The following is a 24,872-nucleotide window of genomic DNA, read 5'->3' on the forward strand; positions in this document are numbered from 1 at the left end:
GACACGTGATTCCCATAGCCGGGAATCCCAAGTTGGTCTTGGTAGTGCGTCGAAGGTACGCATACGATGCTGAGCCCCTAGTAAACGTCTTTTGAAACACCTCTGACTATTCTCAAGAGTCTAACAACAACACGTAATAGTGATCACCGCCATAAAGTCACCGCCATACCCTCTCACTCCACTGAAACCTTCCAAAGGAGACTCTACTCCTTATATCCCTTCGTCGAGTAGTGCGAGAATCTCCCAACCTTCGCGTCGAACGTGTTCTTGCACTCCGGACATGTATTCTGGGCATTCGAAATCGTCTTCTCGCATGCGGACGGTTCTCTCCTGAGAGCCTTCGCAATTTCGAGCGCTTGCTCGCAATAGGGGCTCGGCTCGACGCTTCTAAGACCCGTCGGGGCGCAGTAGTGGAGTTCGATACGCTTGATGCACATGCTTGCAGGATATGAGTGGCTGGTGGGTCGTGCCTTAGTGAAAGCAATGCAGACGGTAAGCGAAGTAGATGCTTAGTGAGCGTTATCGTGTGCGGACGGAGGTAAGTTGAATTTATACCTGCAGTCTTTCTTGTAGAAAGACTGAAACGGCAAAGGTCTTGCTTGTTATGTCTTGGTCTGTAATGATTTCCTTTCATTCACGGTAAACGACCCCGATGACAGCGAGCAAAAAAATAACAAAGATCAACTTGCTGATTCGGGTTTCTTGGATTGCGTATGCGATGGTTTTTGGTTTTATATCCTGGGCGGCCATCGGCGGTTGTCTCGATTGGTCTTTTGGGGACTTTTAATTCGTAGTTCTACAGTGACCGGTCATAAGTTTGGGTACGTGGACATTTCGCTGGTCGGGCTTTACGTTTGCTCACTTAGTACCACTGTAATGAGCACTCCAGCTAGCAGGTATCAGCTTGGTCAAAAAGCAGTCTAATCTCCACTGTGTCGGTCATTCCATTGTATTCAGAGCTTCAAAAGCCTATCGGGGCACCCCAAAAAGTTGCAAGAAGCGCCCAAAATTATGTCTTGGGACTGTAAGGCCAAATTACCATCAACAACGAAAATGTCTTTCGCACAAACCGTCAACGCCACCTTCACCATCCCGTGTCTCACTCCTCGCACCTCTTCTTCCAAGCTCGTCACCCCGCCTCCCATCATCTCTTCGCCCGCTTAAACAAATCATTGTACCACTTTTCCTGCCTCTCTCTCTCCGCTCTAGTCGCGACAGCTTTGCAGTCCGGTCAAAAGGTTCGAGCTTCCACGAATGAAACAGAGCAGTATCTTGGGTAATTCGGGTGTCCCCATTCTTTGAGGGTGTTCTGGATAGCTACCTCGCAGAAAGGAATGGGGCGGGGGAGTTCGACCCAGCCGTGGTAGCAGATGTGGCATTCGGAGTGGATGCACATTTTAGAGGTTCTTAGAGTAGGGTTGAGTGTAGGTAGTGGATGTTTCTGAGTATTTGGGGTTTGGGTCTGGGTAAACTGGGGCAAATTCGAGTTGCTTATTTATTGCTTAGAGAAGATGGCGCAATGACGGGGATGTAACAGGTTAGTACTCAATTTGCGGCGGAAACGACATTGATCAAGGCAGAACAATGGGGTTGTTTGTATCAAGAGAATGGTCTTTTGTATTAATTGAGACAGTACTCATACTCGTAGCTCATCAAAGCCCTCGAATGGTCTCACCACCCCCCCTACGCCTTCCCTAAGATCACATCTGCCATCGCCTCCCCAAACGCATACATCGGCGCCTGATAATGCGCAGCAATCGGCAACGGCAGCACACTCGCATTGCAAACCCGCAGCTTATTAACGCCTTTCACCTTACACTCCGTATCGACGACCATACCATCGCCGCCGTGCCCGCATTCTGGAAGAAACTACTCCCTATAATAGCAAGCCTCTCGTCAATGTCCGCATCGCTGCAAGAGCTGGTAAGAGCTTTGTGACCTGGCGGTGGCGTCTCTCCCACCACCATGGACTGGCCGTCTTCGGTCTCCATAGCGCGCATCGCGACACGCAAGCCGGTGCGCATGGCCTGCTTATCTGCTTCAGTCTCGAGGTAGTGCGAGTCGATGATTGGGTCCACGTTCGGGTCTGTGTTGGCCAGTGTGACGGTCCCCCGGCTTGCGGTAAGAAGAAGGACGACGGGGGTAGAGATGTGAGTGCCGTCGAACGGGAGCTTGAAGTCTGAGCCGCCGCCAGCGATGGGTGCGTATGCGACCATGGTCTCGACGTGGCCTCTGGGCTCGTGAATATAAGGGTCGTTAGGGGACAGGCTGTCCTTGGCGATTACTTTCTTCAGATCTTCTGGAGGAATGGTAGATGTGACGAGCCATTCGAAGGGGTTGCCGCGGCCGAACTCGGGCTTGTTGAAGAATGGGGAACCGAGAGCGAGACCGCGTTCTGTGTTGCGGAGCTTCCAGAACAGACTCGCGGAGATGTGATCGTGTAGGTTTTGACCGACTGGGAGGTTGGCGATGGATTCAATGCCGTGCTCTGCAAGATGTTCTGCTGGGCCGATTCCTGAGAGCATAAGGAGTTGCGGTGTCTTCAAGGCGCCAGAGCTGACGATGGCTGCTTTAGAAGCAGTGAACATGCGTCCGTCAACAAGGACAACACCCTTCGCAGTTTTTGTTGTCTGTCGATGAGTACGCGAGCGACTGTGCTATTGGTGAAGACACTTGCCTCAGACAAGTCGTACGCTTTGCTAGCTGGTTGCCTATGGGCTCCCTCCTCTGTGGTCCAGTTCTCTGTGAAAGCTCCAAGGCCTATCGGATTGCCGCCGTTCCTGTCTGGGTTGAATTTGGCGCCAGATTTGGTCAATGCGTTGAAGACAGTCTCTTGCAGCGGATAATTCCTGTGTCCAGCGGTAGTTGAAAAAGGTCCATCAAAGCCATGCTATTCCCGATCACCATCTGGATTGTAGTAGCGTTCCATTCGCTTGAAATACTTCAGCATGCGCTCGTAGCTCCACCGGTCATCGCCGACAGACTCAGCCCACGTGTCGTAGTCGACAGAGTGGCCTCGAGTCCATAGGCCGTAATTGACCCCGCTGGATCCTGAAAGTAGCTTTCCTCCGAAATTCGGGAGCGCTCGGTTTCCGACATGGGGCTGCGGTGTGGTCATGAAGTTGTATTCGTACGGCGTGCCGTGAAGCCGAGGGGCGGCAATGGGGCTCATGAAAATGTCTGAGTAATCTTCTGGGCCATGTTAAATCACGGCCACATTGTTGCCTGCATGAGAGAGGCAGTCAGCGAGGACACACCCTACTGTGCCGCCGCCGCAGATGATGTAGTCAAAGGGAGTACTTGCGGAAGGCATATTTTAGTGACGTGTTCTGAGTCTAGACTTAAATGGGAACAAAGTGAATTGAGCGCGGAAGAGTGGGCTGAAGAGTGTGATGGAACCTTTTCTGTATGTTTGTTGGGCAAGAATAATATATTGATGTACATACTGGAAGTCCGCGAGCTATCCCTGGCTTAATTGAGACTTAGAGGCGGCGACTATCGAAGCTCTGCACATCACTCACCTTTCAGAGATCAGGACCAAGCTATCGGCAACTCAGACTCTTAGCGTTTTGGTGTAGCATTGGTGGACTGAAAGTGTGAGCTCGCGGACAAGGTGACGTTCGATTCAAGGAACTGAACATTCCTTGTTGGAGTTCTTAGCCAATCACAAGCAACGCCGCCACGGACAACACTCGTACCAGGATCCTCGCTATCCCACGCAAGAAGTGCTTAGGACGGACTCTAAGACGGCTATTTCCATGCAAACTCGGGTGATACTTTTGCAAAAAGTGCACAACATGCAGTTCTCGGTCTTCTACACCAATAGGAGTCTCGGGATTATAGTATTGCTTAACTAAAGTTCTCCGACGGTGTATTACGAATGCACAGGACTTCTGGAAGCTCTTCCCTTATGTTATCGAGCTTTGCATTTCACTTCGGCAGTCTATTCCACCATTTGTCCTTCACTTGTTATTCCCTAGTGCACATGTGAGCAGGCACTATCACCATGGACACAAGCGCGTATAGCCAAGAGTACCTCGATGCGTCCAAGCAGGGGGAAGTCATTGGAGTCTGCACGCTCTTGATAGTCATTTCAGTCGGCAGTGTCGCGCTGCGATTCTACGCAAGATCGATCTCTCGTATGGACTTTTCGTGGGACGACTGGTTCTGTTTAGCAGGTCTGGTATGTGAAAATAGCCCCTCGACCTCCTTGTATCTTTATTGTCTAACCTTTCGTAGCCATTCGCTCTTCTATCTCCAATATTCGACCTTATCCAACTTTCCAATGGGTTCGGCAAGCATCAAGTCACAGTCACGCCGGCTCGCCTCGAGTGCTACGGCTATTTACTCTATATCCTCCTATTCTTCTACAATCCTGGCCTTGTCTTCTTCGAACTGTCTTTTCTTGCCTTCTACCTCCGCCTCTTCCCAATACTGTCCTGGCTCCGGCGCTCGGCCTACACGCTTGGCGCAATGATCCTAGTCTGGTTCCTGATTACTGAATTTGCATTCATCTTCCGCTGCAACCCAATTTCAGCGGCCTGGAATCCGGCAGCGGGCACTTGTATTGATGAACATACGGTCTTCTTAGCGCAAAGCGTTCCCACCATTTGCTTTGACCCAGCGATTCTCGTGCTGCCAATCCGGCTAGTATGGAATCTGAAAATGGCGCTATCGTCGAGAATCGGTGTTATTTCCATATTCATGCTCGGCGGTGTAGTTACTGTCATTAGCATTGCTCGCTTGGTAGTAACGCTGACCTCCAACGACGCAGACCTTACTTGTATGTGATACCATTCTGCTAGTGTATGGAATTGTGCTAATGTCTTCGTTTAGGGGGCTATGTCGACCTCGGCCTGTGGTCTGCAGCCGACCCTGTAACCGGTCTGCTTTGCTGCTGTCTCTCCACCTACCTACCGTTCTTCAAGTCTATGCTTTGCGCTCTCGGCATTACCTCTAAGAATGACTCGTCCCCGCCTATGTCTACTCTCAAGCACCTCTCAACTCTCAAGCGACACCGCTTCTCCAACGCTCCAACTATTCCCCCGTTTGATGATGGATTTGACAAGCGCGACAGCGGTAGCGATACGTATGTGCTGACACGACCATTGGAGGCGCGTCTATGGGATGGTAGCAGCCGTGGCAAGAGCCGTGTATATGCTGCAGGCGGGAGTGATGCGGATAGTTCAGACGATGATCTGGAGAGAGGTCAATCAAGAAGAGGGGAGACGTTGCAGGAGGCATTGGCATCTAGTCGGATGCCCAACACAGGAGATAGCTTGGCGGATTTGTGGCAAGGAGGTTATCACGGTAAAGAGAGAAGTTACGGTGACAGGACAGAAGAGAAGCAAGTAAGAAGCTGTGAATACGTAGCTGCATTTGAGAGGCGCGTACTTGGGAGGAATAGATACGAATAGACTGTACCATATGTTCAAATCAATTGGGTACTCCTTCAATTACACATGACTTAGTTTATTGAAGCTTGCAGTACTACGACCTAAGTTTATGTACCTTTGTACAGTACTAGGTCATACATCTGGGCACACGGGTATCACACTGCTCTGGCCCCACTCTTGGTCACTTGACACCACTATAAGGAGTACCCCAGCTAGCAGGCATCAGCTTCGTCAAAACGTAGTCTGCTTTCCATTATGTTAACTTTATAATGTATTTGGAGTTTCAAGAGGCTATTAGGGTACCTTAAACAGTCGCCAGGACTGCCCAAACTTATGTCTTGGTGCTGTACCTTATGCATGTCTAAGATCACCAGATCATCCGATCATCCGGTTAGTAAAAAGGTTGATGCCACAATGCTATGTGGCTATTCATGTCAAGGTGACGCCAACAGCTCAGGGCTGAGACAGTGCATGATCGCAGGAGTCGTGGGGGCAAGAAGCTGACTGTGCACGCCCCTCGTTTCGACCAAAGCGTTTCAACTGCACCTCTTCGCCAGCTCCACCCACTGCATCCATCTCATCCATTCCACCACCGTTCGGACTTTTTCCAACCATCGTCATCTGAGTCCATCTACGCGGCACCATCACGCCGTCGGACTTTTGGGGCTTCAGTAATCATGTGCCTAACATAGCCTAGATGACGTCGTGGTCTTCCCAGCGCATACACTTTGCCCTGAGAGTGCCTCACGTTGAAGCTCTTTGGTCCTTTTTCGGGGTGTGAATAGTTACTTTGAACGCTACCACTACAGTGTATTCGAAACATGATTCGAGGACCAACATTTGCCACCACCCAGAAATGTAACTATTGTATAGCCTTCTTGTAAGAGGCACTCAGACACTGGAGCATGTGTTCCTCAACCGTAACCGGTTCTCCGTCCACTGGAGCCCCATCCAGTGGGTTTAGCGTGCAATCTAGGTTTCCATCAAAGAAAAAGGCGATTGAATACCTATCGCGGCTCCCTTGATTCACAACGCGATGGAGACTGCTCTTCAATCCGCTCGCTGTCTATTTCTCTAGCATGTCTCCCACGTTGACTACAAACGCGTCTTTACGCGGCGGGACGGTGCTCCAGCTGTAGGTTTGCGCGTTATAAACTTGAAGGCCCTCATTGTCGTCCTGCAATAAGAGCGTGATGGCCCCAAAATCCGTATGCGCGCTCGCTCCTAGCTGCCATTTGTCGCAATTAGGCTCCTGTGGGGGATAGTACAGGAGGCGCATTGGTGCCGCTGGGTTGTTGGAAATGAACTCTGAAAACACATCATCACCATATGGGAGCCCTCGGGCTATCATCATTAGGATGCGAAGCGTAAGTCCACGTAGCGCATCGTAGTATTCTTCCACCGGTTCCTTGAAAGAACAAGCCGGAAGCGACGACGGCCAAACAATAGGACCTGTAAGGAGTCGCTGTTCTTCTACGCGCGAATCGTCAAGTGGAATATCCTGTCCCACAAAGAAGCTCTAATGCGTCGAGAATTTTAGTCGATTGTTCTCTCGCTAGAGCCCAGGAAACGTACCTCTTTCATATCCGGGAGATTATCCGGGCTATACGACTGGGTACAAAAGGGTTCATAGCCTTGAAACCCGACCTGGTTCTTGATATTCAATACGTACTTTTCCTCCGAAGGCATTGAAAAGAATCTTTTGGCTGCATCAATCGCTCCTTCTTGCATGGTCATTGGAATTCCATGGCCAGTAATTTGGAAGAATCCGGTGCTGCGACATGCAAGTTATATAGCCTGAACCACCTTTTCAGCTTGAAGACTGGATGGCGAGCTGATAAAAGGGCTAATATCGACTGTAAGTATGTGAAAAGATTCGGTTTCTAGGCTGGTTACGAAGGATGGCATGTTTGCTTTTGGATGTCGAGGGTTAGTTTTGATTCTCTCCGAAAAAAGGCGATTCCATATCACTATACGATAGTATATTGATTCCTAATTGCTCACAGCCGAGGCAAGTTCGTCTATAGTGGCCGATACGTGCGCCAAAAATCCGACCCGAGTGTCCGGACTCCGATATGTAAATCCCAAACAAATCGTCGATCATCAAAGACATCTAAGCCCATTTGGGCCACCAGCACTACCCGTGCCTCTAAGTTTCGTTCCCTATACGCCGGTGCTATTTGTGAGAGCTTCAGCCTTCGATGTTCCACTTTTCAAAGCTCCCACAGCGCTTTCCTTCCGCTTCGCCTCTTACATCAATCGGCCGACCAGTTCAGAGACACAATACACGCTAAGTTATCTCGTCCGCCAGCCCCACCACATCGAGTAATGCAATGTCGGACTTCGTTTCGCAAAATAGAGACTCCATCCAAGGTGACTTTGTTACGCCGCAGTACTTGTCTCGGTCATTTGAGCAATGCTGTAACCCCTAAATTTCAACGTACCTACGTCGATAATATCGTAGGAGTTCGTCTCTAAGTTTCTTCATTATTTCTCACATGCTTCATGCATCTCATGCCTTATGGATCTTCCTACTCTCATCGTCTTCGGGCCACAAACACCCTGGCCATCTGAAAAGTATCTCGAGCAGCTAAGAGCAACCCTACTTAACGATCCTCAACTCTCACCACTCGTTCGCGCCACTCGGAATCTCCCAGATCTTTGGTTTTCATTGATCGACACCGAACCTAGCTTGGCAAAAACTCCTGCATTGGAGGATTTTGTCGAGCTTAGCAATTGGGTGGAATATGGGCGCCTCAGCCGCAGAACAGAGGCTGCCCCAAATAGTCTCTTGACTCCACTGACTGTCATCATTCATGCCGTGCAGTATACCCAGTATTTCAGGCGAACCCGAAGTGACGTGTCTCAAATCGACTTATTAGAGAGCACATCACATGCCGGTATACAAGGACTATGCACAGGTTTTCTCACTGCTGCTGCCGTCGCCAGTTCGAATGATATCGACGACTTATTAGAGCATATCGCGGTAGTTCTGCGTCTCGCTGCCATCGTTGGAGTGTTTGTTAGTTTAAATGGCATATATGCAGAGTCGGCAAAGGAGACAACTTGCTTTGTGGCGCAGTGGGGCTCAGAACCTCAATACATGTCTCTTCTTGATGTACTTGAACAGTACCCTGCGGTATTTCGTCACTGCAAATATAACGACTTTTTCTAATCTTACCTCTACACAGGCATATGTATCCGTGGTCAAGGCATCAACACGGGTGACTATAACAACAGCAAAAGCAACTTATCCAGCCCTTTCGAAGACGCTTCGCACATCGGGCCTCATCATTAAAGAGATAGGACTCGAGGGACTTTTTTATCACCCTGACAATGAGCAGGCATTGGCATCGGCTCTTCGACTATGCAACTCCAGAGCAGATCTGCAGCTTCCGACCGCTCGGGGGTTACTAGTGCCGCTGAGGTGCACCTCAGATTCCCAAGTCATCGTCGAGGGCTCTCTCCACGAAATTGCGATGAAATCTCTGTTGTGCGAACAGTCCAATTGGCGCCTTACCATTGCTGCAGCTACTTCGAAACTAGACCTTGAAAATGATAAGCATGTGCTAGAATTTGGATTGGTTGACTGTATGCCTCATCAGTAGTTCAAAGATCTAATCTCCGAATCACTCTCCTGGATCACATCGAGCATATCGAACAGACCCCGAACCTAGCAGCTACTTCACCACGATCAAGGGGAGACAGGTCAGTCAGACGCTTCCGAGCTGTTGCAATCCTTCCCAGCACATGCAATTGCCGTCACGGGGATGGCTTGTCGCTTTCCAGGAGCAGACTCCGTTGACGAATTTTGGGAGTTGCTCTGTGCCGGCACGTCTATGGTCTCGGATGTCCCTATAGATAGGTTTGCATCAAAAGGGTTACGTCGCTCTCCAGATGATACCAAAATGTTCGGAAACTTCCTCCACAATATCGATTCTTTCGATCATAAGTTCTTCAAGATATCCCTACGAGAAGCGTCATCGATGGGTCCTCAACAGCGACTCTGCTTAGAAGTTGCTTACCAGGCTATGGAATCCTCTGGGTATTTTACAGGCCAAGTCAACGCACCCTCCGTGGGATGCTATCTTGGAGTCGGCTCTGTGGATTATCAGGAGAACATCGGGTCCTATGCACCTAATGCGTTTTCGGCCCTCGGCAGCCTGAGGGCGTTCATCAGTGGCAAGATAAGCCATTATTTTGGCTGGACTGGACCTTCAATTACTTTCGACACAGCCTGCTCGTCATCATTAGTTGCCATTCATTCTGCGTGTAAAGCACTCAATGCTGGTGAGTGCTCCGCAGCCTTAGCTGGTGGCGTCAACGCTATTACCAATCCTACTTTGTTTTAGAATCTGGGTGCGGCATCATTCCTCAGCCCAACGGGGGCATCCAAGGCCTTTGATGCTTCCGCAGACGGATGCTGCCGTGGAGAAGGCTGTGGTCTCGTGGTTTTGAAAAGACTTCAAGACGCTATTGCCACCGGAGAACCCATCCTCGGTGTTATCAGCGGGTTTGCAGTCAATCAAGGCAGCAACACCACACCTATAACAGTGCCAGATCCAGAATCTCAAACGACGCTCTACCGGACAGTACTTTCACTGGCGGGTGTTTCTCTCAACGACGTTAACTACGTTGAGGCGCATGGCACTGGAACGCCTCGTAAGGATCCAATCGAGTGCAATATCATTCGACAAGTATTTGGAGGCCCTCAAAGAGCGCAAAACCTTCGCTTCGGATCTGTGAAAGGCAACATCGGCCACTTAGAGGCCGCTTCTGGTGCCGCGGGCCTCATCAAACCACTGTTGATGATAATCAAACCACTGTTGATGATACAGAAAGGATCGATACCTAAGCAAGCCGGGTTCCAGTTATTGAACCCGCAAATCACGCCTCCTTTGTCACACGATAAAATGGAAATTCCTCTGGAGACTCTTGCTTGGGACACGGACTATCGTGCTATTTGCGTCAACAACTATGGCGCTGCCGGAAGCAATGCGGCCTTATTAGTACCGCAACTACCTACTCATGCCGTTTTAAACCGCGACCAGAGGAAGTCGCTGCCCTCGAAACATATCTTCCAATTAATCAGCACATTCTCCAAATTCCCTAATCTCGTCTGCCACTGCACTTACGGAATCTTATTACCAGTAGTTGCTTGCCTCTACCGGGGGTCTGAGAAAGATAGTGATCTACTTGCGGACTTGTGCGTGGAAGCACTCTCATCGAAATTCATACACACTGACCTTCGAGGCCTCTACAATATCAGGCTTCCATGGCCAGCTCGAGGAAGCCATCTCTGGCAGGATCCGGCCAATTTCTAGGCTCGAAAAGGTCACAAAATCCGTAATCCTTTGCTTTGGAGGTCAGATCAGTGCTACCATTGAATTGGTGAATGGCGCCGAGGGATGCGCGGGCGAGGATCGCGCTGCATATGAATTGGAAGGGGCAGACGTTGCCTGTGCTAACAGGGCGTCTTGGTGTGACGGAAAGGTCGAGCAAGATGCCGATGTTTGCGCAGCCTGAGGCCGGGGAGATCGTGCCGATTAGTCCGCGGGCGCAGATAGAGCAGGGAGCGTACCGCACGCCTACGTTTCTGGTGCATGGGACGGGGGATGACTTGATTCCGTGGCGGCAGACGCAGGGGACGTACGAGGCGCTGGTTGAGCGGGGCGTGCCTGCTGGCGTGAGGATAGTGGAGGGGGCGGAGCATTTGTTTGATCTGAGGGAGAGGGGGAATAAGAATTGGAGTGTTGTTAGAGAGGCGTATGGGTGGTTGGTGGAGCGGTTGGGGGATGCTTGATTCCAAGTCGGCGTTTCATAGATTTTACTTTGCATGGTGATGATATAGACGATTTTTGATATGAGACTTTTTCGTTTTCAAAGTGCTGATAAAGCTATGAAGTTGGGTATCGTTGACGTATGAACCGATTCCGCCAGCTTTTGAAAAGATCCAACGCCGCCGCTGTGCAGATGCATATGCAAGTGAGACTAAGCAATAGAAACAAAACTGGGTCCTCATGTCAGCTTGGAAGCACACTATGACTGCGAAGCAGTGAGCAAGTCGTTGATCTCGTTGCTGACCTCCGTGGTGTCGACATCTGTGGCGTCAATGTCCATAGAATCGACAGGAGCATCGTTGGGGGCCTGCGTCTCCTCGGCCATTTCCTCATCTTGACCCTCTTCTTCGTCTTCTGTATCAGAAAGCTCGAGAGCGTTCATTTGCTTCCGAGTGAGAGGCTTCTTTTTGCTGTTCTTGTCGGTATGGTCGACTCTAGGTGCGCTGATGATCTCGAGGTACTCTTCGTTGTTCATGACAGAGTGAAGTTTTGGCGCCGCTTTGATGTCTTGTACGAAGAGCTTCTCGCGGTATGCTGAATACGCTTCTGCAGACTGTGGTAGTCAGCATCTGACTAGTGAGCCAGAGCAGTCATAGGGATCTTACATCTTCGTCGTGATACCGGAGCTTCATCCATTTCTCTTCAGCAGCAGCCTTTAGGAGCTGCTTGGTAGAGGCCATATCCTTGTTTTCCAAATCCGAATTCTTCAACTGTATCTGAACAGCTCTAGGACCGCTCTGCTTATTGGGATTGGCGGCGTCACTTTCGGCGCGACGTGCGGCCTGCTCTTGCTGCATCAAGGCGTCCAGATGATGGAACTGCGGTCGCATTTGAACAATGCCGCTAAGCTTTGTGAGATGGAGCTCCTCTGCCATATGGTTAGCCAACTCGCGCTCCGCTTGAAAGATTCGAGCATTACATACTTCCTCGGAACGCTCCGACCATGTACTTTGGCTCGCCTTCTTCCTGCTTGAGAATCTGCCCTCCCAGCGTCTGCTTGTTCAGGACATGTCCCTTTTCGTTTGCATCGTCGAATCTGTAGAGCAGCTCCTTAAGCTCCTCGTCCTCATCATCATCTTTTTTCTCTTTCGCAGGTTCTGCAGTGGCAGTTCGTCCCCTCGCAGTACCACCGCCCCTCGCACCACCCCTCGCAAGACCACCCCTGGCAAGGCCGGTCCTAACCTGCGGACGCTCGAATCCAGCAGTGACACCGAAAGCAGTCTGGCCATCCTCTTTCGCTTTTCGGAGAGACTCGCCCCATTTGACCCCGTTCAGTCTGTTGAAGTTCATGTGGACGTTGACCGGGACATCCACTTCGATGAAGCCGGATTCTTGCTTCATGCGCAGCTCGAGGGGGCACATGTCATGACGCTCGTTGTAGGGCTGTTCTTTTGCGCGGTTCAGGTATTGTAGAAGGTAGGTCTCTTCTTCTAGGTCGGGGGTGAGGAAGACGTCGTACTCGGCGATGACTGGGTCGACCTCTTCGAAATCGGTAGCAGCGGCTGGGAGAGACATCGAGTCAGTACTTCTGAGGAGTTCCTGTATAGAGGAAATGGAAATTGTGTCTTACGAGCCATGGTGTTTGAGAGCTGTGAGCTCGATGAGTCGGTGCCAAAAAAAAGTTGCAATGCCTACCCCGCCAGCAGGCCACAGGGTTCGAGGAGTAGAATTGAAAAGACTGCGACTTGCTAGATCGAGTGCTCTCCCAGATACTCGCAATAGCTGGTGGTATCCGCGGTCATGACATGTGTGCGTATGCGAGGGGTTGAGCTGGATGCAGCGAACAATACCTTGGCACCTTGGGAACGTGAAAGACGAACCTTGGAACAGCCGCCTTCCCGCTCTCGGCTAAGCGCGAAGCCCCACACAGCCCCACACAGCCCACCAAACCAGCGGCGTGCCAGCAAATAAATACAGGCCATCTCCGAGTCACCACCGCCACCCTCACTACACCACTCTTCCCGCACACAAATACCCCCCAGAGACGAAGACGTCGCACTAAAACACTAGAAGCACTCACCACCGAAAGCCGCTATGCCAAAGAACAAGGGAAAAGTACGTCCCCCGCCATCTCGCCAGCCCCACCACCCCGCTCCAGCAACCATCTCCGGCTAACAGACTCGCTCTATAGGGAGGCAAGAACAGGAGAAGGGGCAAGAACGAGAACGATAACGAGAAGCGCGAACTCACCTTCAAGGAAGACGGCCAAGGTACGCCTCGCTCCTCTTTCACCGTCCTCATGTACCCCTCATACCCCTCCTCTACGAAACATCCTCCGACACGCCACAAAGACCCAAGAACATATCCTGACAATATCCGCCAGAATACGCCCAGGTAATAAAGATGCTGGGCAACGGCCGCCTCGAAGCCCAGTGCTTCGATGGCGCCCGCCGCCTCGCCCACATCCGCGGCAAGCTGCGCAAGAAAGTGTGGATCAACCAGGGCGACATCATCCTGCTGTCGCTGCGCGACTACCAAGATGAGAAGGGCGACGTCATCCTCAAGTACACGGCCGACGAGGCGCGCTCGCTCAAGGCGTACGGCGAGCTGCCCGAGAACGCCAAGATCAACGAGACGGACACGTACGGCGACCAGGGCGACGAGGGTATCGGCTTCGAGTTTGACGAGGACCGGGACGACAGCGACTCGGGCGACGGCAAGGAGATTGATGTCGATGATATTTGAAGCGGCGGCTGGAGGGCCTTTCTTTGGGTGGGCGGACGGGCGTCTGGCTTGCGCGTTGCTACTGCTACCTAGCTTACATTATGAATGATGGGAGATGAGCGCTGCTAACGGCGTGAGTGAGCTGAGCCGCTTCGGGCTGCCTTCGGTGCTGAGACTTGTGCACCACGCAAAGAGGCAGGCTTGGGGGTGCACGCTACATCTGTGTGCTAGAGGGTAGAATGCTGGAGACGCTCCGGGGGGTGGGTTATCGATACTTCAAAAAAAGCATTCAAAGACCTGGGTATTTGTAACTGTTGGTTCATTCATCGAAGTCGTGACCAATACACATGCTATGAACTTTTCCAATGCAAGAACGCTGAATGAAGGAGGGGCTTCTGTGAATGGACTGGGCGCCTTTTCCTTTTGCAGCCTTGAAAATGCCAGATAATGAATGCCAACAACGCCAGTCGCTAAGATACATAACCCAGAAAACAAAATAGGGAGAATACGGCATCGGTAATGCCTCGACTTGAAAGCTCAGAAGCGATGAACTCACTCCAAACGGCGACCATATCCTGAGCAATACGCTCAAATCGCAGACCTTCCAAATCAAACCTTCAACTACACCCTCGATCATTTCGCCTTCGACCTGAAGCTCCCCTCAAAGCCTGGCCTCTTGACCTTCTTCGCTGGCTTCTTCACTTTGGAACTCTTCACCTTGTTCTTCTTGTCTTTCTTGCCGTCTCTCCGCTTCTGCAGATTAGCCTCGCGCTTCTTCTGCCTCATTTCCTTGCCATGCTGCACGCCTTCCAGTCGCTCATTCCATTCCTTCTCACTCTTTAGCTTCGTCTTCTTCTTCCGCTTGAGCGTCTTCAGCAGCAACGACTCATCATCTCTCACCTTCTCACCATGCGCCTTCTTCTTGGCATTCAACCACGCATCCTTCTCCACAATCTCCGCCTTCTTCTCCTCATCCAGCCCATTAATCCTCGCACGCTTCTTCTTCGCAGCCTCCAGCGCCGTCCTCGGATCACTCGGCCCCTTCCGCTTCTTCGACGCCACCAACCCCGACAACTTCGAATCAACCTGCTGCCCATCATCGAACGCGACGCGCCCAAACGAGAAATTGAAACTGTTCTCCAGCGGCCGCGACGCAAAGATATCAGGCGTCACGAGCCCCGACGGCGAGCCGGATCCGCGCATGCGCTCCAGCTCGGCCTCGGCTTCTAACCGCTTCTCCTCTTCCCGCGCGACCTTCTTCGCCGCTTTCTTCTTCTCCTGCATCTCCTCCTGCTTTTTCCGCCGTGCCTCGATCAGCTCCTGCCGGTTCTTGGCGGGGCGGCCGTCGGGGCCGTCGGCTTTGCGGGCGGCGCGGAGGGCTTTGATCTTGGCTTCGAGCTTTGCGAGGGCTTCGGCGCGCGCGTTCGAGTCTGGCTTTGGTGCCTTCTTTGGTTTGGGTTCTGGTTGTTCTGTTTGCGCTGTCTGCTCTGTTTCTGGTGCTGGAGAGGGCGGGACGATCGAGGATGAGGAGGATGCTGTTGCGATTGCGGATGCGGTTGAAGCGGGTGAGGCGGGAGGTGGTGTGGCGGAAGAGGTCGCGCTCCGTGGAGCTGGGAGTGTGTCGGCGCCCATTGTGTCTCCTCCAAGGATGGCTGGCCTTGGAGTGGAGAGATTGCTGGTAGAGGTTGTGCTACGCACGTGTGGGTCGTGCGGGAGGCGTGGAGGCGAGGTCGTTGTGGGACGTGTTCTCGTACGCAATGTTTTGTGTAGTCTGATGGTTGCTGTCAATGGATACAGGAGACGAGTGTAGGGTTTTTTGAGTGTCGGGAGAGGAATATGGAAGCGGATGTGCGAGAGGAATAGAGGATGGAGTGCAGAGTTGACGATGGCGGGCAAAGTGAGAAGCTGTGGGCGAGAATTTCGAGGGCCCGTGCTGCACGCTAAAGTCGGCACATCGACCCGAGTCGGACCCTCCCTCACGCAGCTTGACAGCTCTGCACAACTCGAACTCGACTCAACCACAAACGACATACAATATAGCAGGCAGCATGGTCCTCCTTACGATGACCACCGAGGCTGTCTCAGCCCTCGAAGCACTACAAAAAATAGTACCAGACGAGCTCCAAAAGCTCCGACTACCCTCCGAGCCCTCTCTCAATACACCAGCACCAGGCAACCCAATATCCCACAGCCAACTCGTCGACCTCTCCAAGCTCCTCAAAACCCACAACCCCTCAAACACGCCCACAAGCCACCTCAACAGCCTCCTCCGCGGCTCAAAAGTCTACATCCCACCCCCACCACCAAAGAAAGAACCCGTAAGCCCCCAAGCTCCCCAGACCTCCCAGAGCCTCACTAACACCCACCCCAGACCTCCGAATACAAAGCCCTCATGGCCCGCCTCCGCGCCGCCGAAGAATACCGCCTCTACGCCCAAATGACCAACCCCGTCCTCCCTGCCACCGCCGCCCCCCTCTCCCACTTCTCCACCCCCGCCGACCTCGCCGCCGCCGCGGCCGACGATGTGGACGAGGTCACGTATGCGGACGTGCACCGGCAGATGATCCTGATCATCAACGTGCTGGTGTCGATTATCGCGACGAGCGTGTTCATCTGGGTGGCGGCGCGGCATTGGAGCGCGCCGAAGCGGCTGGGGCTGAGCATGGGCGGGAGCGGGCTGGTGGCGGTGGCGGAGGTGGTGATTTATGCGGGGTATGTGGGGAGGATTACGGAGGCGAAGAAGGTGGAGCGGGGGAGGAGGGAGGTCAAGGAGGTGGTGGAGACGTGGGTGATTGAGAAGGGGAGGGGGGGAAAGAGGGAGGGTTTGGTGGATGTTACGTCTGGGAAGAGTGGTGCTAGAGTGGAAGATGGGGTTAGGCAGAGGAGAATATAACAAGATGTTCCTGGTGTCCTAAAGTTTGCAATGTGGGATAGAGGTGTGCTTGTGTGATTGTATGATGGGATGGCGCAGTCAAAAAGAAGAGTAGGCTGAGAAGACAGGCAAAGAACAAATTATCATGGAGTTTGACGTACGACTGGGAACTACGACACGATTGTTGACTTGGGCCTCGATCACGTGCCTTCGAGGAACGGAGCAGATTCGAGGGTCATGGTAAGCAGTGTGCAAACAGCTTTGAATTTGCTGAGAGTGTTGCAGTGTACAAGGTACAGAGGTACATTGCGTGTACAGCTTGGGTAGCACGTACACCTTGCTCTAGATGTCAGAAGTATGAATGCTTCGATCCCTTCCGCTGCGCATCCGACAGTGGAGAACCTGAAGTAAGGTGACGCATAATTGATGAAACCTTCAGTCTCATAACCCTAGCGCTACACTACAGCTTCGAGTTGGAAGTCTTCGATATATTCACAAGAGTCTGGATGAGATGCAAGCTTGTTGACTTGACCGACTGTTATACCCTAGTGAATGTCAAGCAATCGCCAGAAAACTACCTGGCTTGACCAGAGTTGCACATAGAGTTACAGAGACTATAGTGCATACTCTCTTCACGTCGTGAACTAGCGCGGAAACGGAATTGATCATGTTAAACCTTTTTCTACTTTCAACCGGCTTGAAGATTAATTGGCTAGAAGATTTTCTATTTCCCTTTAAACCTGGTTCCAGTTTCGCGCTAAGCCACCGGACGTAAAGAGATGCTGTACAGGACCTAGATGCGTCCGACGAACGAGCGCGGAAATCAATCCACGAAAGTCAGCTGCAAAAGGGGGATAATCTGTACTGTGCTTTTAGCAGTTCCGCTCAGCCTCGGTAAGAATTAGTCCAGCAAAGGCCTCCTCCGTTCCAATACCACCTATTTCGCCTGTGGCCTCATGTCCGCGCTAGTTCACCGGACGCATCCAGGTCCTGTAAACTCCAGACGTGATGCCAGGGTTCATCAAAAAATACATTTTATAACTCCAATGAGCGGACTCCCCAGGATTACCAAGCTAGAAGATAAGTCCGCCTTTTTCTCATTCGCTTTCTCGTTAGAGCCTGCCACTACACCAAGCCTTTCTAGGCCGATCCACTAAAAGGCCCGAAGAACTTCAACGACATTTCCGTTTCCAGTTATATCCGGCGAAGAGTCGTTTTAAAGGCTGCCTTGTAGCTAAGATCATTTCTAAATAAGTTGGAATTTTCCTTTATAAACCCCTCAGTCCGTCCTCTAAAGACGGACATCCAAAACGTCACCTCTACTCTACAGCTCTCAACTCCAGCCCGCTCATTACGTACCACTTCCCTTCAATCACACCTTCATCCAATCTCCAAAAAGAAAACCAACCCCAACCCCATCTCCATCTCCATCTCCATCTCCATCTCCATCTCCATATCACACCTCTCCTCAAACTCTCCACCATGCCCCCCCAAACCACCTACCCCTCCGCCTCCGCCATCTCCTACACCGCTACCCTCCTCCTCGCCATGTACCTCAACCACCGCGCCACCACCCCACCAGTCCCCCTGACCACGACCAAAAGCACCAACGACGAGATCTTCACCAGAACCGGCGGCTTCAGCGGTCTGCGCAACTACCGCTGGTTCATGGCCACCCTCTTCCTCTCCCAAGCCGCCTGCGCCCTCCTCTTCAACACCACCTCGTTTGGCCTCCTCTGCCCAAACCCGAATGGCCCGAACCCCGCCCTCCTGGCCTGGAGTCCGCAGAGTGCCGTCTACCTGGCTACCATCATCATCTTCTGCTCTCTCCGGCTGGGCGCGTATAGGAACCTCGGCTCGTCTTTCACGTATATGCTTACGGTCCCTAAGAACGGGCTCGTCACGACGGGCATCTACCGGTACGTGCAGCACCCGAGCTACGTGGCGTATTTCATCAGCACCGTGGGCGTGGTGCTGCTGACGTGGCGCGTCGATGGGGCCGCGGCGTGCTGGGTGCGGCCGGGGACGGGGCTGTGGGTCGCGAACGCGGTGTTCAATGTGGGGTATGGGATGGCGCTGTTCTTTGGGTTTGGCGTGCGGGTTAGGGATGAGGAGAAGTTTCTCAAGGGGCAGTTTGGGAGGGAGTGGGAGGCGTGGCATCAGAAGACGGCGAGGTTTGTGCCGTTTGTGTGGTAAGGGGTTAAAGAGCGAGAGGGAGGAGATTGCAAGGTGGTGGGGGAGCGAGAACGGAGGAGGTTGCAGTGGAGGTTTAGGTTGGCTCGGGAGTCTCTTATCATATGAAGGTGCTACGGCTAGATAGGCGGGCGGTTGTGGTTTCGATTCGGGCAGGTTAGAACCAGAGTCTTTGATAGTTCAAGGGCTTCAGGGGGCTGTTGTAGATGAGCGGGGTTCAGTCACAAAATCCGAGCCTGGACATACACGTTCAAAAGCACATCAGGCGTATCTCATATACTCACGCTTCTAATATTTGTCTAACCGTCAAGTTGTCTACCGACACTCCCCCCTGACACTTTCACACCAACAACGCTTTGAAGAACTCCGACGCCTGCTCATACCCCCTCACGTACTCCTTCGCATTCTCCTCATTCTCCAGATCCGCCTTCGCACCCATCCACCCATGATGCATAGTCCCATACGTCTCGAACACGCTGCCCTTTGCTTTCGGGTTACTCATGAGTACCTTACCGTATTCCCTGCCGAGGTCGGTATCTTCGTCTTTGGAGAAGAGACAGATGTAGGGGATTGTGATGCCATGTGCTTCGTCGATTGCGAGACGACTGGATGGGGAGTTTAGTTAGTGTTATGTGCACGCCGAACGAATGAAGGGATATAAGCAGTAGTGAGGGGAGGAAAAGAAGTAATACGCACCCTGGATGCGCCGTCCCAGCCGCTTTAAACAGACTGCCCTCCGCACTCGCCAACGCAGTCACCTTTCCACCCCAGCAGAGCCCAAATGCGCCCCACGCGGTCACGGAGCTAAATTTCTCGCTGCCAGCATTGCGGACGGCGAGGAGGGACTTGGTGCCCTCTTCGAAGCCAGCCTGTGACGTGTTAGCTTGATAGTGCTGAAAAATACTCGACCCTAAGTCTTGAAGTCAGCGATTCTACTCACCACCTCGGCGAAAAACTTCCCCACTGTTGCCTGCTTCTCATCGGTGTCCATCGGGAACAAATCCTTCGCGAGCCTCTTGCCGTTGAAGAAATCGGGGGTTAGAATCAGTTGGCCGGTTGAGGCTGCGAGGCGGTCTGCGCCTTGGATGATCTGCGAGACGGGGCCGAAGATGTCGTGGATGAGGATTAGGGCGGCGGTGGAGGTGCTTGGGCCGGAGATGTCTGGGTTTGTAAGGTTTTGGTAGGGACTAAAGAGGGTTGAGGAGGGAGTAGCTGAAAGGGGTAGAAGTGATGAATAGACTCGGATATCGAAAGGTAATTGAGCCTAGACTTGCGAAGATTCATGAAAAAACCACCTTACACGTCTTGAATCCCCCGATGTCTTCGTACGTGCCCTTTGGTGTGTACTCGCCTGTGACGACGGCGGGTTTGGCACAGCATGCTGGGTTGAGAACGGCGTCCGTCATGGTGAAGAATTAGGTGAGATGTTGGTTGAGGGTCGATCTGTCAAGCTGGGGTTTCCTATGGATTTTCTACAAGCCTTCACTGTTGGTTATGTACACTTGGAGTTTCACAGTCACGTGGCGGGGCTGGAGTGGAGATAGCCCTTTCCGACCGGGGTTAGGCAGGAGCCCACGCCGAGACAATCTGTGAGCGTTGATTGGACAATGGATGAGTATTTCGATGTGGGTGAGTTTTCTGCTCGAGGAGTTCGTGAATATCAACGGATTCCTGACTTACCTACCATACTTTATAAGAAGGGCGCCACCATTCGGACATACCCCTCTCGTTAGTCGGACATACCTGTATCTTCATTCGGACATACCTGTGTTGTTATTCGGATATACCTATGTCGCCATTGCAACATACCACGTGACCTTGTACCAATCTTTTGATTAGCTCAGAGGGGCTCTTTAGTAGTCCGCTTCCTATTCAAAGTTTTATATTGATTAAGGTGTGTATGTCATATCCTTCACAACTCCATTTCCTTTTGCAAGGCTTTCAACTCTCTCTTCTCTTCCTCGTCTTCGTCGTTGATCTCAACTTCGCTTAGGGACTCCTCTTCGTCAATCCCATCGTACTCATGATCCCCCCATTTCTCCACACAGCCCCCCTCACTACAATACCATCTCTCCTTCTTATGCTCAAGCCAACCTGCAAGATGAAGCGGTCCATCCCATGACCTTGTCCAGTCACCAGCATAGAAGACTACCTCTTTCAATCGTTCCCCTGCTTTCTTCCTCATAATATCCCACAACTTCTCTGCTCCTTTCTTATCCAACAAAGGGTTCTGCAGCAACAGATCATCGTTGCGATGCCTAGATTCCATCTCATATGCTTGTTTACCCTGGTAGTACTCCTCCAATGCAAGATCAGACGCATACTCGAGCCAACCATCCGCGCGCTCTAAGCTGGATATATTTGCGATAGCCTCAAGCTCTTCAACTGGCCAGGTCCCATTTCGATTCACATCGACACTCAAGCTCTTCAGCCGTGGTGCGGATTCTCTAAGCTGCTCCAGTTCTGTTACTGAAAGTACAGGCCGTCGACCACCTAGCCACTCCTCGCGCCTCAACTCCAGCGTCTCCAACGTCTTTCCATGGCGACTCAGTAGCGCTCTTGGAGCGACTCCATCCATACCAAACCCGCCAATCCACTTCAGACTCGTCAACGGCTTCAGCCTCCTGATCCACGCCGCACTTCGACCACAGTCCGGGGCTTCGTAGAGCGCAAGCTCCTTCAACCCCTCAAGCCTCGGTATAGCTTTCTCTTCAAAGCTCTTCGGCACCGCCCAATCGACCCTCATCCCCAAGCTTTCTAGTTTCTCAAACTCCATCGCGTCAAGCCAGAGGTCAAGATTCGTCTTGATCCTCTCCTCGATAGGGAGCTTACGATACTCCCACCATCGTGCCGCCCGCCCACTCTGCACCCACCAGCTCCAGGCCCCGAGATCGAACCACCAGTCTGGCGGTCTCGCATCTGTCCACTCCGACTGGTCGAAGTCGTAGCCCTCGAGGCTGAGATGTTTGAGTGGCGGGTAGGTCGTGCCACCTTCTAGAGCAAACGGGAGGTTCCAGCGGTCGGGCCAGTTGCTGCAGCCACGTAGTGCCACGCGCAGGTAGAGTGATGATAGGCCCGGGCAGTGTGTCAGGGCCTCGTGGACGACGGCCGTGGAAGGAAAGTTGTAGTGGCCAGCCGGAAGAGTGTGTGGGTTGTAGCCTGGGATCGTGGCTGTGATGTTGGTCGGGCAGCCTGCAGATGGTGTCCAGATTGGGGCGTCGTTGGGGGACTGCTCGGTGCGAGCCATTTGGCCTGGGCTGATGAATACAGAAACTACCACTAGTAAGAGAGGCTCCAGCACATAAAATAAAACCATTTTGTTTTAATGTTAGAGGTCAGATGAAGCATTTGACAGGAGGCGAGGACATTTGATGAAAATGGAAGCCTAGAAGCGGGGATAAGATTTTGAAGATAGTGAGTTGCGTAGCTTCAGGCCCCCCGGATATGCAAAATTGCGGCGAACCCAGAGTCTAATACTATTGTGTTCGTTATTGGTCGGAATGATGTATGCTTCAGGGAGGGAGTTGGTGGATGAGATCCTAGCACCCTGTCAGATATCTTGGCACCAATTTCGGTATCGAGCTAGATTCGAACTGATATATTCCTCCTAGTTGAGCGAGAATCACACATCTAATTTGCGTACACCTCCCTACTGCTAGTTATGTAAGGTAGCTTAGTAAGTTTACTTGTTGTTCAGAATGATCAACTTTCATCTCGTTCAAATACTTGCCGGAACGCACCACACGCAGCGGCAAAAAGGCGTATACCTGTGACCAGGCATTGTACATACACACTAGGTATCAAACTACTCCATCATCATCTTCTAGCACTCTCATCGCTATTCGTCTACTCATGCCTCCACGGCCTCGGTCTTCCTCTTCTTATGCCTCCTTTTCTTCTTCTTCGCGCCTTCAACCGCACCCTCGATCGCACCCTTTCCTCTCCGTTCCTCCTGGCCATCTTCCTCACCAAGTAATGTCTCAAACCCACCCTTGGGCCCATCCTCGTCTCCGAATGTCTCCATTCTCCACTGCCTCAGCCTTGCCTTCTTACTCAAGTGCTTTCGATCTTTCTTCTTCCTTGCCTCATCCCTGAAGGTAGCCATCTTTTTCAAGCCCGCAAACGAGTTCAATTGCTCGTCGCTAGCGAGCAATATATCCCTCGGCGTAAGACCGAAGGTAGTTGGCGAAGTCTCGCGGTAGCGGAACCGTGTCGGTTGCTTGGAGGATGAAGCACTTCCAGAAGCCGGCAACGCAAAGTCAATCTCGAGATTCTGGTCGACGAGGTTCTCGATTAGGCGCCGGTCACGACGAGCATTCTTTTTGGCTTCGGCGCGTGCGGCGAGGCGTTCCTTCTTCTTCAATCCTTTTGGCTTGGGTGCGTCAGAGTCGCTGGCACCAGCTGATGCGTCAGCCTCGGGTGCGGCATCTTCGTCTGAGAGCTCGAAAAGGGGCTTGGTAGTTTCGTCGTCCTTGAAGTCGGGAATCAGGTCTTTGATATCGATGTCATCGTCCCACTTTGGCTTCTTTGGTTTCTTCGTTTTGCTCTTGGTAGATGTTTCGTTCTCGGGCTCCGAATCATCGAGGGCCTCATCCGCTCCATAGTAGGAATCTCCAAATCGCTTACGCATTTCTGCATCCCACTGCTCGCTGTTAAAGTCTGCGTCTAAGACATCCGCCCATTCCTCCATTTTGAAGTCTCTTCCGCTCAAGCCAGCAGTTCTTCGAATCCGATTCACTTTTTCTTCCATTTCTTCGATCTTCAGCTTCCGCAATTGAGCCTTTTCTCTCTGTCTTTCGGCCTTCTCTTCCTCTTTCTTGGTCCTTTCAGCGTCCCGAGCCTTGCGCCGACCGCTCTTGTCGTCTCTCCGAACAGACTGTTTAGCAGCCACGTCACGAGCGTGTGTTCGGAGCTTCTCATTGGACATTGATGGATCTTCGAAGCGTAAATTATAAGCAGCCTCGAAAGCCTCCGCTCGAGCTTCCTCTTCCTCATCGTCGGACTCTAGAGGCTGGAAGCGGGAGTCGCCGCCCGGTACCCAAGCGCGAGCGGCTAAGAAATTGGAGAGATAAGTATCAGGGTCTTTGTCCGCACGTTTGACATCGAGTTCCGTGATCGTAGGCCTCGCTTCTTTGGCAACAGCCTGAGGTTCCTTCTTATGTTTGCGGACTAGGAAGCCGTCGTCGTCATCGTCATCGTCATTATTATTCTCATTTTCTTCCGATTCAGAGCCTGCAGCATCGTGCATCTGCTTGATAAGCTCTCGTCTAGCATCCTCCTGCTCCTGTGCGTATGTCTTTATCGGTGCATCGTCTTCTGCATCATCGTCAAGCCTTCCCTCCAAAAGATTCTTGGTATGGTAGTCCTTTAGGGTCATAGGCTTTTCTTTCGCAGAGCCATTGTCCTGGGCAGGCTTTTCCTCCACATCCTCGTCCTCGGTAAAGAACTTGTAGTTCGCGTCGTAGACTCGAGGGTCTTTGGACCGAATGGCACGTAGGGTGGCTGTGATTTGGGCGTCGAGCTCTTCTGTAGCTAACTCGCCCTCATCGTCCTCGGTTTCAGACTCGGAGTCTGTTTCTGAGTCTTCAATTTCACCTTTGCCGTACTTGGCTTCCACTGCTTCTTGTTAATAAAAGCCACTGAGCCTAGGAAGATAATCATACGCTTTTCCTTCTCTTTGCGCTTTTGATTATACTCGTAGCGCTTTGCGTATTCCTTATTGATCGAAAGAGCGCCACCGTCTCCGCAGTCGGAGTCACTGTCCTCGAGCAGTTTCGCCCTTTTCGCAGGACGTTCCACGTTGTTCGTAGCCATTTTGTGTTGTGTTTGCGAGGATGAACAGTCTGAAGCGTCTGCTGGAAGAGACAAAACTTGTAAGACGCGGACAATTTAACGAGGCCCACGAAA

At 52.0% G+C, this 24,872-nt stretch overlaps 14 protein-coding genes across 14 annotated transcripts; 7 read left to right on the forward strand and 7 right to left on the reverse strand.

Annotated features, from left to right (window-relative positions):
• Nucleotides 1-1,610: 1,610 nt before the first annotated feature.
• Nucleotides 1,611-3,288, reverse strand: BDZ99DRAFT_512238 (FAD/NAD(P)-binding domain-containing protein). Its single transcript, XM_033724614.1, has 4 exons — nt 2,905-3,288; nt 2,672-2,832; nt 1,834-2,630; nt 1,611-1,774 (listed from the first exon to the last, which is right to left on the reverse strand). The coding sequence occupies exons 1-4, from the start codon at nt 3,170-3,172 to the stop codon at nt 1,684-1,686; spliced, it is 1,317 nt and encodes a 438-aa protein (XP_033570105.1). The 5' UTR covers nt 3,173-3,288; the 3' UTR covers nt 1,611-1,683.
• Nucleotides 3,289-4,006: 718 nt separating this feature from the next.
• Nucleotides 4,007-4,791, forward strand: BDZ99DRAFT_400353 (uncharacterized protein; the record flags this gene model as incomplete). Its single annotated transcript, XM_033716172.1, has 2 exons — nt 4,007-4,183; nt 4,240-4,791. 2 exons carry the CDS (start codon nt 4,007-4,009, stop codon nt 4,789-4,791), a joined length of 729 nt encoding a protein of 242 aa, XP_033570106.1.
• A 12-nt stretch (nt 4,792-4,803) lies between these two features.
• BDZ99DRAFT_175105 (uncharacterized protein) lies at nt 4,804-5,451 on the forward strand. Its single transcript, XM_033713004.1, has one exon. It carries the CDS (start codon nt 4,932-4,934, stop codon nt 5,415-5,417), a length of 486 nt encoding a protein of 161 aa, XP_033570107.1. The 5' UTR covers nt 4,804-4,931; the 3' UTR covers nt 5,418-5,451.
• A 1,011-nt stretch (nt 5,452-6,462) lies between these two features.
• On the reverse strand, nt 6,463-7,205 carry BDZ99DRAFT_576397 (Clavaminate synthase-like protein; the record flags this gene model as incomplete). Its single annotated transcript, XM_033728580.1, has 2 exons — nt 6,972-7,205; nt 6,463-6,915 (listed from the first exon to the last, which is right to left on the reverse strand). Exons 1-2 carry the CDS (start codon nt 7,131-7,133, stop codon nt 6,463-6,465), a joined length of 615 nt encoding a protein of 204 aa, XP_033570108.1. The 5' UTR covers nt 7,134-7,205.
• A 712-nt stretch (nt 7,206-7,917) lies between these two features.
• On the forward strand, nt 7,918-10,720 carry BDZ99DRAFT_526889 (ketoacyl-synt-domain-containing protein; the record flags this gene model as incomplete). Its single annotated transcript, XM_033726183.1, has 4 exons — nt 7,918-8,535; nt 8,588-8,987; nt 9,096-9,686; nt 9,813-10,720. 4 exons carry the CDS (start codon nt 7,918-7,920, stop codon nt 10,718-10,720), a joined length of 2,517 nt encoding a protein of 838 aa, XP_033570109.1.
• A 179-nt stretch (nt 10,721-10,899) lies between these two features.
• On the forward strand, nt 10,900-11,199 carry BDZ99DRAFT_526890 (uncharacterized protein; the record flags this gene model as incomplete). Its single annotated transcript, XM_033726184.1, has 1 exon — nt 10,900-11,199. The coding sequence occupies one exon, from the start codon at nt 10,900-10,902 to the stop codon at nt 11,197-11,199; it is 300 nt and encodes a 99-aa protein (XP_033570110.1).
• Nucleotides 11,200-11,248: 49 nt separating this feature from the next.
• Nucleotides 11,249-13,001, reverse strand: BDZ99DRAFT_468486 (uncharacterized protein). The gene is made up of 4 exons (XM_033721253.1): nt 12,807-13,001; nt 12,160-12,738; nt 11,842-12,104; nt 11,249-11,789 (listed from the first exon to the last, which is right to left on the reverse strand). The coding sequence occupies exons 1-4, from the start codon at nt 12,811-12,813 to the stop codon at nt 11,436-11,438; spliced, it is 1,203 nt and encodes a 400-aa protein (XP_033570111.1). The 5' UTR covers nt 12,814-13,001; the 3' UTR covers nt 11,249-11,435.
• Nucleotides 13,002-13,224: 223 nt separating this feature from the next.
• BDZ99DRAFT_468487 (nucleic acid-binding protein) lies at nt 13,225-14,306 on the forward strand. The gene is made up of 3 exons (XM_033721254.1): nt 13,225-13,291; nt 13,368-13,446; nt 13,560-14,306. The coding sequence occupies exons 1-3, from the start codon at nt 13,271-13,273 to the stop codon at nt 13,919-13,921; spliced, it is 462 nt and encodes a 153-aa protein (XP_033570112.1). The 5' UTR covers nt 13,225-13,270; the 3' UTR covers nt 13,922-14,306.
• Nucleotides 14,307-14,366: 60 nt separating this feature from the next.
• On the reverse strand, nt 14,367-15,103 carry BDZ99DRAFT_453944 (SURF6-domain-containing protein; the record flags this gene model as incomplete). Its single annotated transcript, XM_033718356.1, has 1 exon — nt 14,367-15,103. The coding sequence occupies one exon, from the start codon at nt 15,101-15,103 to the stop codon at nt 14,534-14,536; it is 570 nt and encodes a 189-aa protein (XP_033570113.1). The 3' UTR covers nt 14,367-14,533.
• Nucleotides 15,104-15,891: 788 nt separating this feature from the next.
• On the forward strand, nt 15,892-17,060 carry BDZ99DRAFT_175209 (uncharacterized protein). Its single transcript, XM_033713005.1, has 2 exons — nt 15,892-16,218; nt 16,272-17,060. The coding sequence occupies exons 1-2, from the start codon at nt 15,949-15,951 to the stop codon at nt 16,791-16,793; spliced, it is 792 nt and encodes a 263-aa protein (XP_033570114.1). The 5' UTR covers nt 15,892-15,948; the 3' UTR covers nt 16,794-17,060.
• Nucleotides 17,061-18,254: 1,194 nt separating this feature from the next.
• BDZ99DRAFT_576404 (uncharacterized protein) lies at nt 18,255-19,236 on the forward strand (the record flags this gene model as incomplete). Its single annotated transcript, XM_033728581.1, has 1 exon — nt 18,255-19,236. One exon carries the CDS (start codon nt 18,255-18,257, stop codon nt 18,966-18,968), a length of 714 nt encoding a protein of 237 aa, XP_033570115.1. The 3' UTR covers nt 18,969-19,236.
• On the reverse strand, nt 19,237-20,468 carry BDZ99DRAFT_468490 (uncharacterized protein). Its single transcript, XM_033721255.1, has 4 exons — nt 20,266-20,468; nt 19,906-20,126; nt 19,662-19,834; nt 19,237-19,570 (listed from the first exon to the last, which is right to left on the reverse strand). Exons 1-4 carry the CDS (start codon nt 20,369-20,371, stop codon nt 19,306-19,308), a joined length of 765 nt encoding a protein of 254 aa, XP_033570116.1. The 5' UTR covers nt 20,372-20,468; the 3' UTR covers nt 19,237-19,305.
• Nucleotides 20,469-20,858: 390 nt separating this feature from the next.
• On the reverse strand, nt 20,859-22,483 carry BDZ99DRAFT_468491 (uncharacterized protein). Its single transcript, XM_033721256.1, has one exon. It carries the CDS (start codon nt 22,210-22,212, stop codon nt 20,878-20,880), a length of 1,335 nt encoding a protein of 444 aa, XP_033570117.1. The 5' UTR covers nt 22,213-22,483; the 3' UTR covers nt 20,859-20,877.
• Nucleotides 22,484-22,563: 80 nt separating this feature from the next.
• On the reverse strand, nt 22,564-24,790 carry BDZ99DRAFT_453952 (Krr1-domain-containing protein). The gene is made up of 2 exons (XM_033718357.1): nt 24,629-24,790; nt 22,564-24,581 (listed from the first exon to the last, which is right to left on the reverse strand). Exons 1-2 carry the CDS (start codon nt 24,777-24,779, stop codon nt 22,816-22,818), a joined length of 1,917 nt encoding a protein of 638 aa, XP_033570118.1. The 5' UTR covers nt 24,780-24,790; the 3' UTR covers nt 22,564-22,815.
• Nucleotides 24,791-24,872: the final 82 nt, after the last annotated feature.

This window comes from Mytilinidion resinicola (assembly GCF_010093595.1).
Source record: "Mytilinidion resinicola strain CBS 304.34 unplaced genomic scaffold BDZ99scaffold_28, whole genome shotgun sequence".
Taxonomy (NCBI): Eukaryota; Fungi; Ascomycota; class Dothideomycetes; order Mytilinidiales; family Mytilinidiaceae; genus Mytilinidion; species Mytilinidion resinicola.

Bases quoted from the DNA above. Each gene is read 5' to 3' on its own strand.
- BDZ99DRAFT_453952 (XM_033718357.1), bottom strand. From the start codon at position 24,779: ATGGCTACGAACAACGTGGAACGTCCTGCGAAAAGGGCGAAACTGCTC. The intron at 24,582-24,628 runs GTATGATTATCT...AACAAGAAGCAG, and splicing joins GCGCAAAGAGAAGGAAAAGC to TGGAAGCCAAGTACGGCAAA.
- BDZ99DRAFT_175209 (XM_033713005.1), top strand. From the start codon at position 15,949: ATGGTCCTCCTTACGATGACCACCGAGGCTGTCTCAGCCCTCGAAGCA. The intron at 16,219-16,271 runs GTAAGCCCCCAA...CACCCACCCCAG, and splicing joins CACCACCAAAGAAAGAACCC to ACCTCCGAATACAAAGCCCT.
- BDZ99DRAFT_512238 (XM_033724614.1), bottom strand. From the start codon at position 3,172: ATGAGCCCCATTGCCGCCCCTCGGCTTCACGGCACGCCGTACGAATAC. The intron at 2,833-2,904 runs GTGATCGGGAAT...ATCCGCTGCAAG, and splicing joins ACGCTACTACAATCCAGATG to AGACTGTCTTCAACGCATTG. The intron at 2,631-2,671 runs GTCTTCACCAAT...ACTCATCGACAG, and splicing joins ACGACTTGTCTGAGGCAAGT to ACAACAAAAACTGCGAAGGG.
- BDZ99DRAFT_468487 (XM_033721254.1), top strand. From the start codon at position 13,271: ATGCCAAAGAACAAGGGAAAA. The intron at 13,292-13,367 runs GTACGTCCCCCG...CTCGCTCTATAG, and splicing joins TGCCAAAGAACAAGGGAAAA to GGAGGCAAGAACAGGAGAAG. The intron at 13,447-13,559 runs GTACGCCTCGCT...AATATCCGCCAG, and splicing joins CTTCAAGGAAGACGGCCAAG to AATACGCCCAGGTAATAAAG.
- BDZ99DRAFT_468486 (XM_033721253.1), bottom strand. The intron at 12,105-12,159 runs GTATGTAATGCT...ACCATATGGCAG, and splicing joins GGTCGGAGCGTTCCGAGGAA to AGGAGCTCCATCTCACAAAG. The intron at 11,790-11,841 runs GTAAGATCCCTA...TGACTACCACAG, and splicing joins TCCGGTATCACGACGAAGAT to TCTGCAGAAGCGTATTCAGC.
- BDZ99DRAFT_468491 (XM_033721256.1), bottom strand. From the start codon at position 22,212: ATGGCTCGCACCGAGCAGTCCCCCAACGACGCCCCAATCTGGACACCA.
- BDZ99DRAFT_468490 (XM_033721255.1), bottom strand. From the start codon at position 20,371: ATGACGGACGCCGTTCTCAACCCAGCATGCTGTGCCAAACCCGCCGTC. The intron at 19,835-19,905 runs GTGAGTAGAATC...AACACGTCACAG, and splicing joins GGAAGTTTTTCGCCGAGGTG to GCTGGCTTCGAAGAGGGCAC. The intron at 19,571-19,661 runs GTGCGTATTACT...CTCCCCATCCAG, and splicing joins GCTGGGACGGCGCATCCAGG to TCGTCTCGCAATCGACGAAG.
- BDZ99DRAFT_175105 (XM_033713004.1), top strand. From the start codon at position 4,932: ATGCTTTGCGCTCTCGGCATTACCTCTAAGAATGACTCGTCCCCGCCT.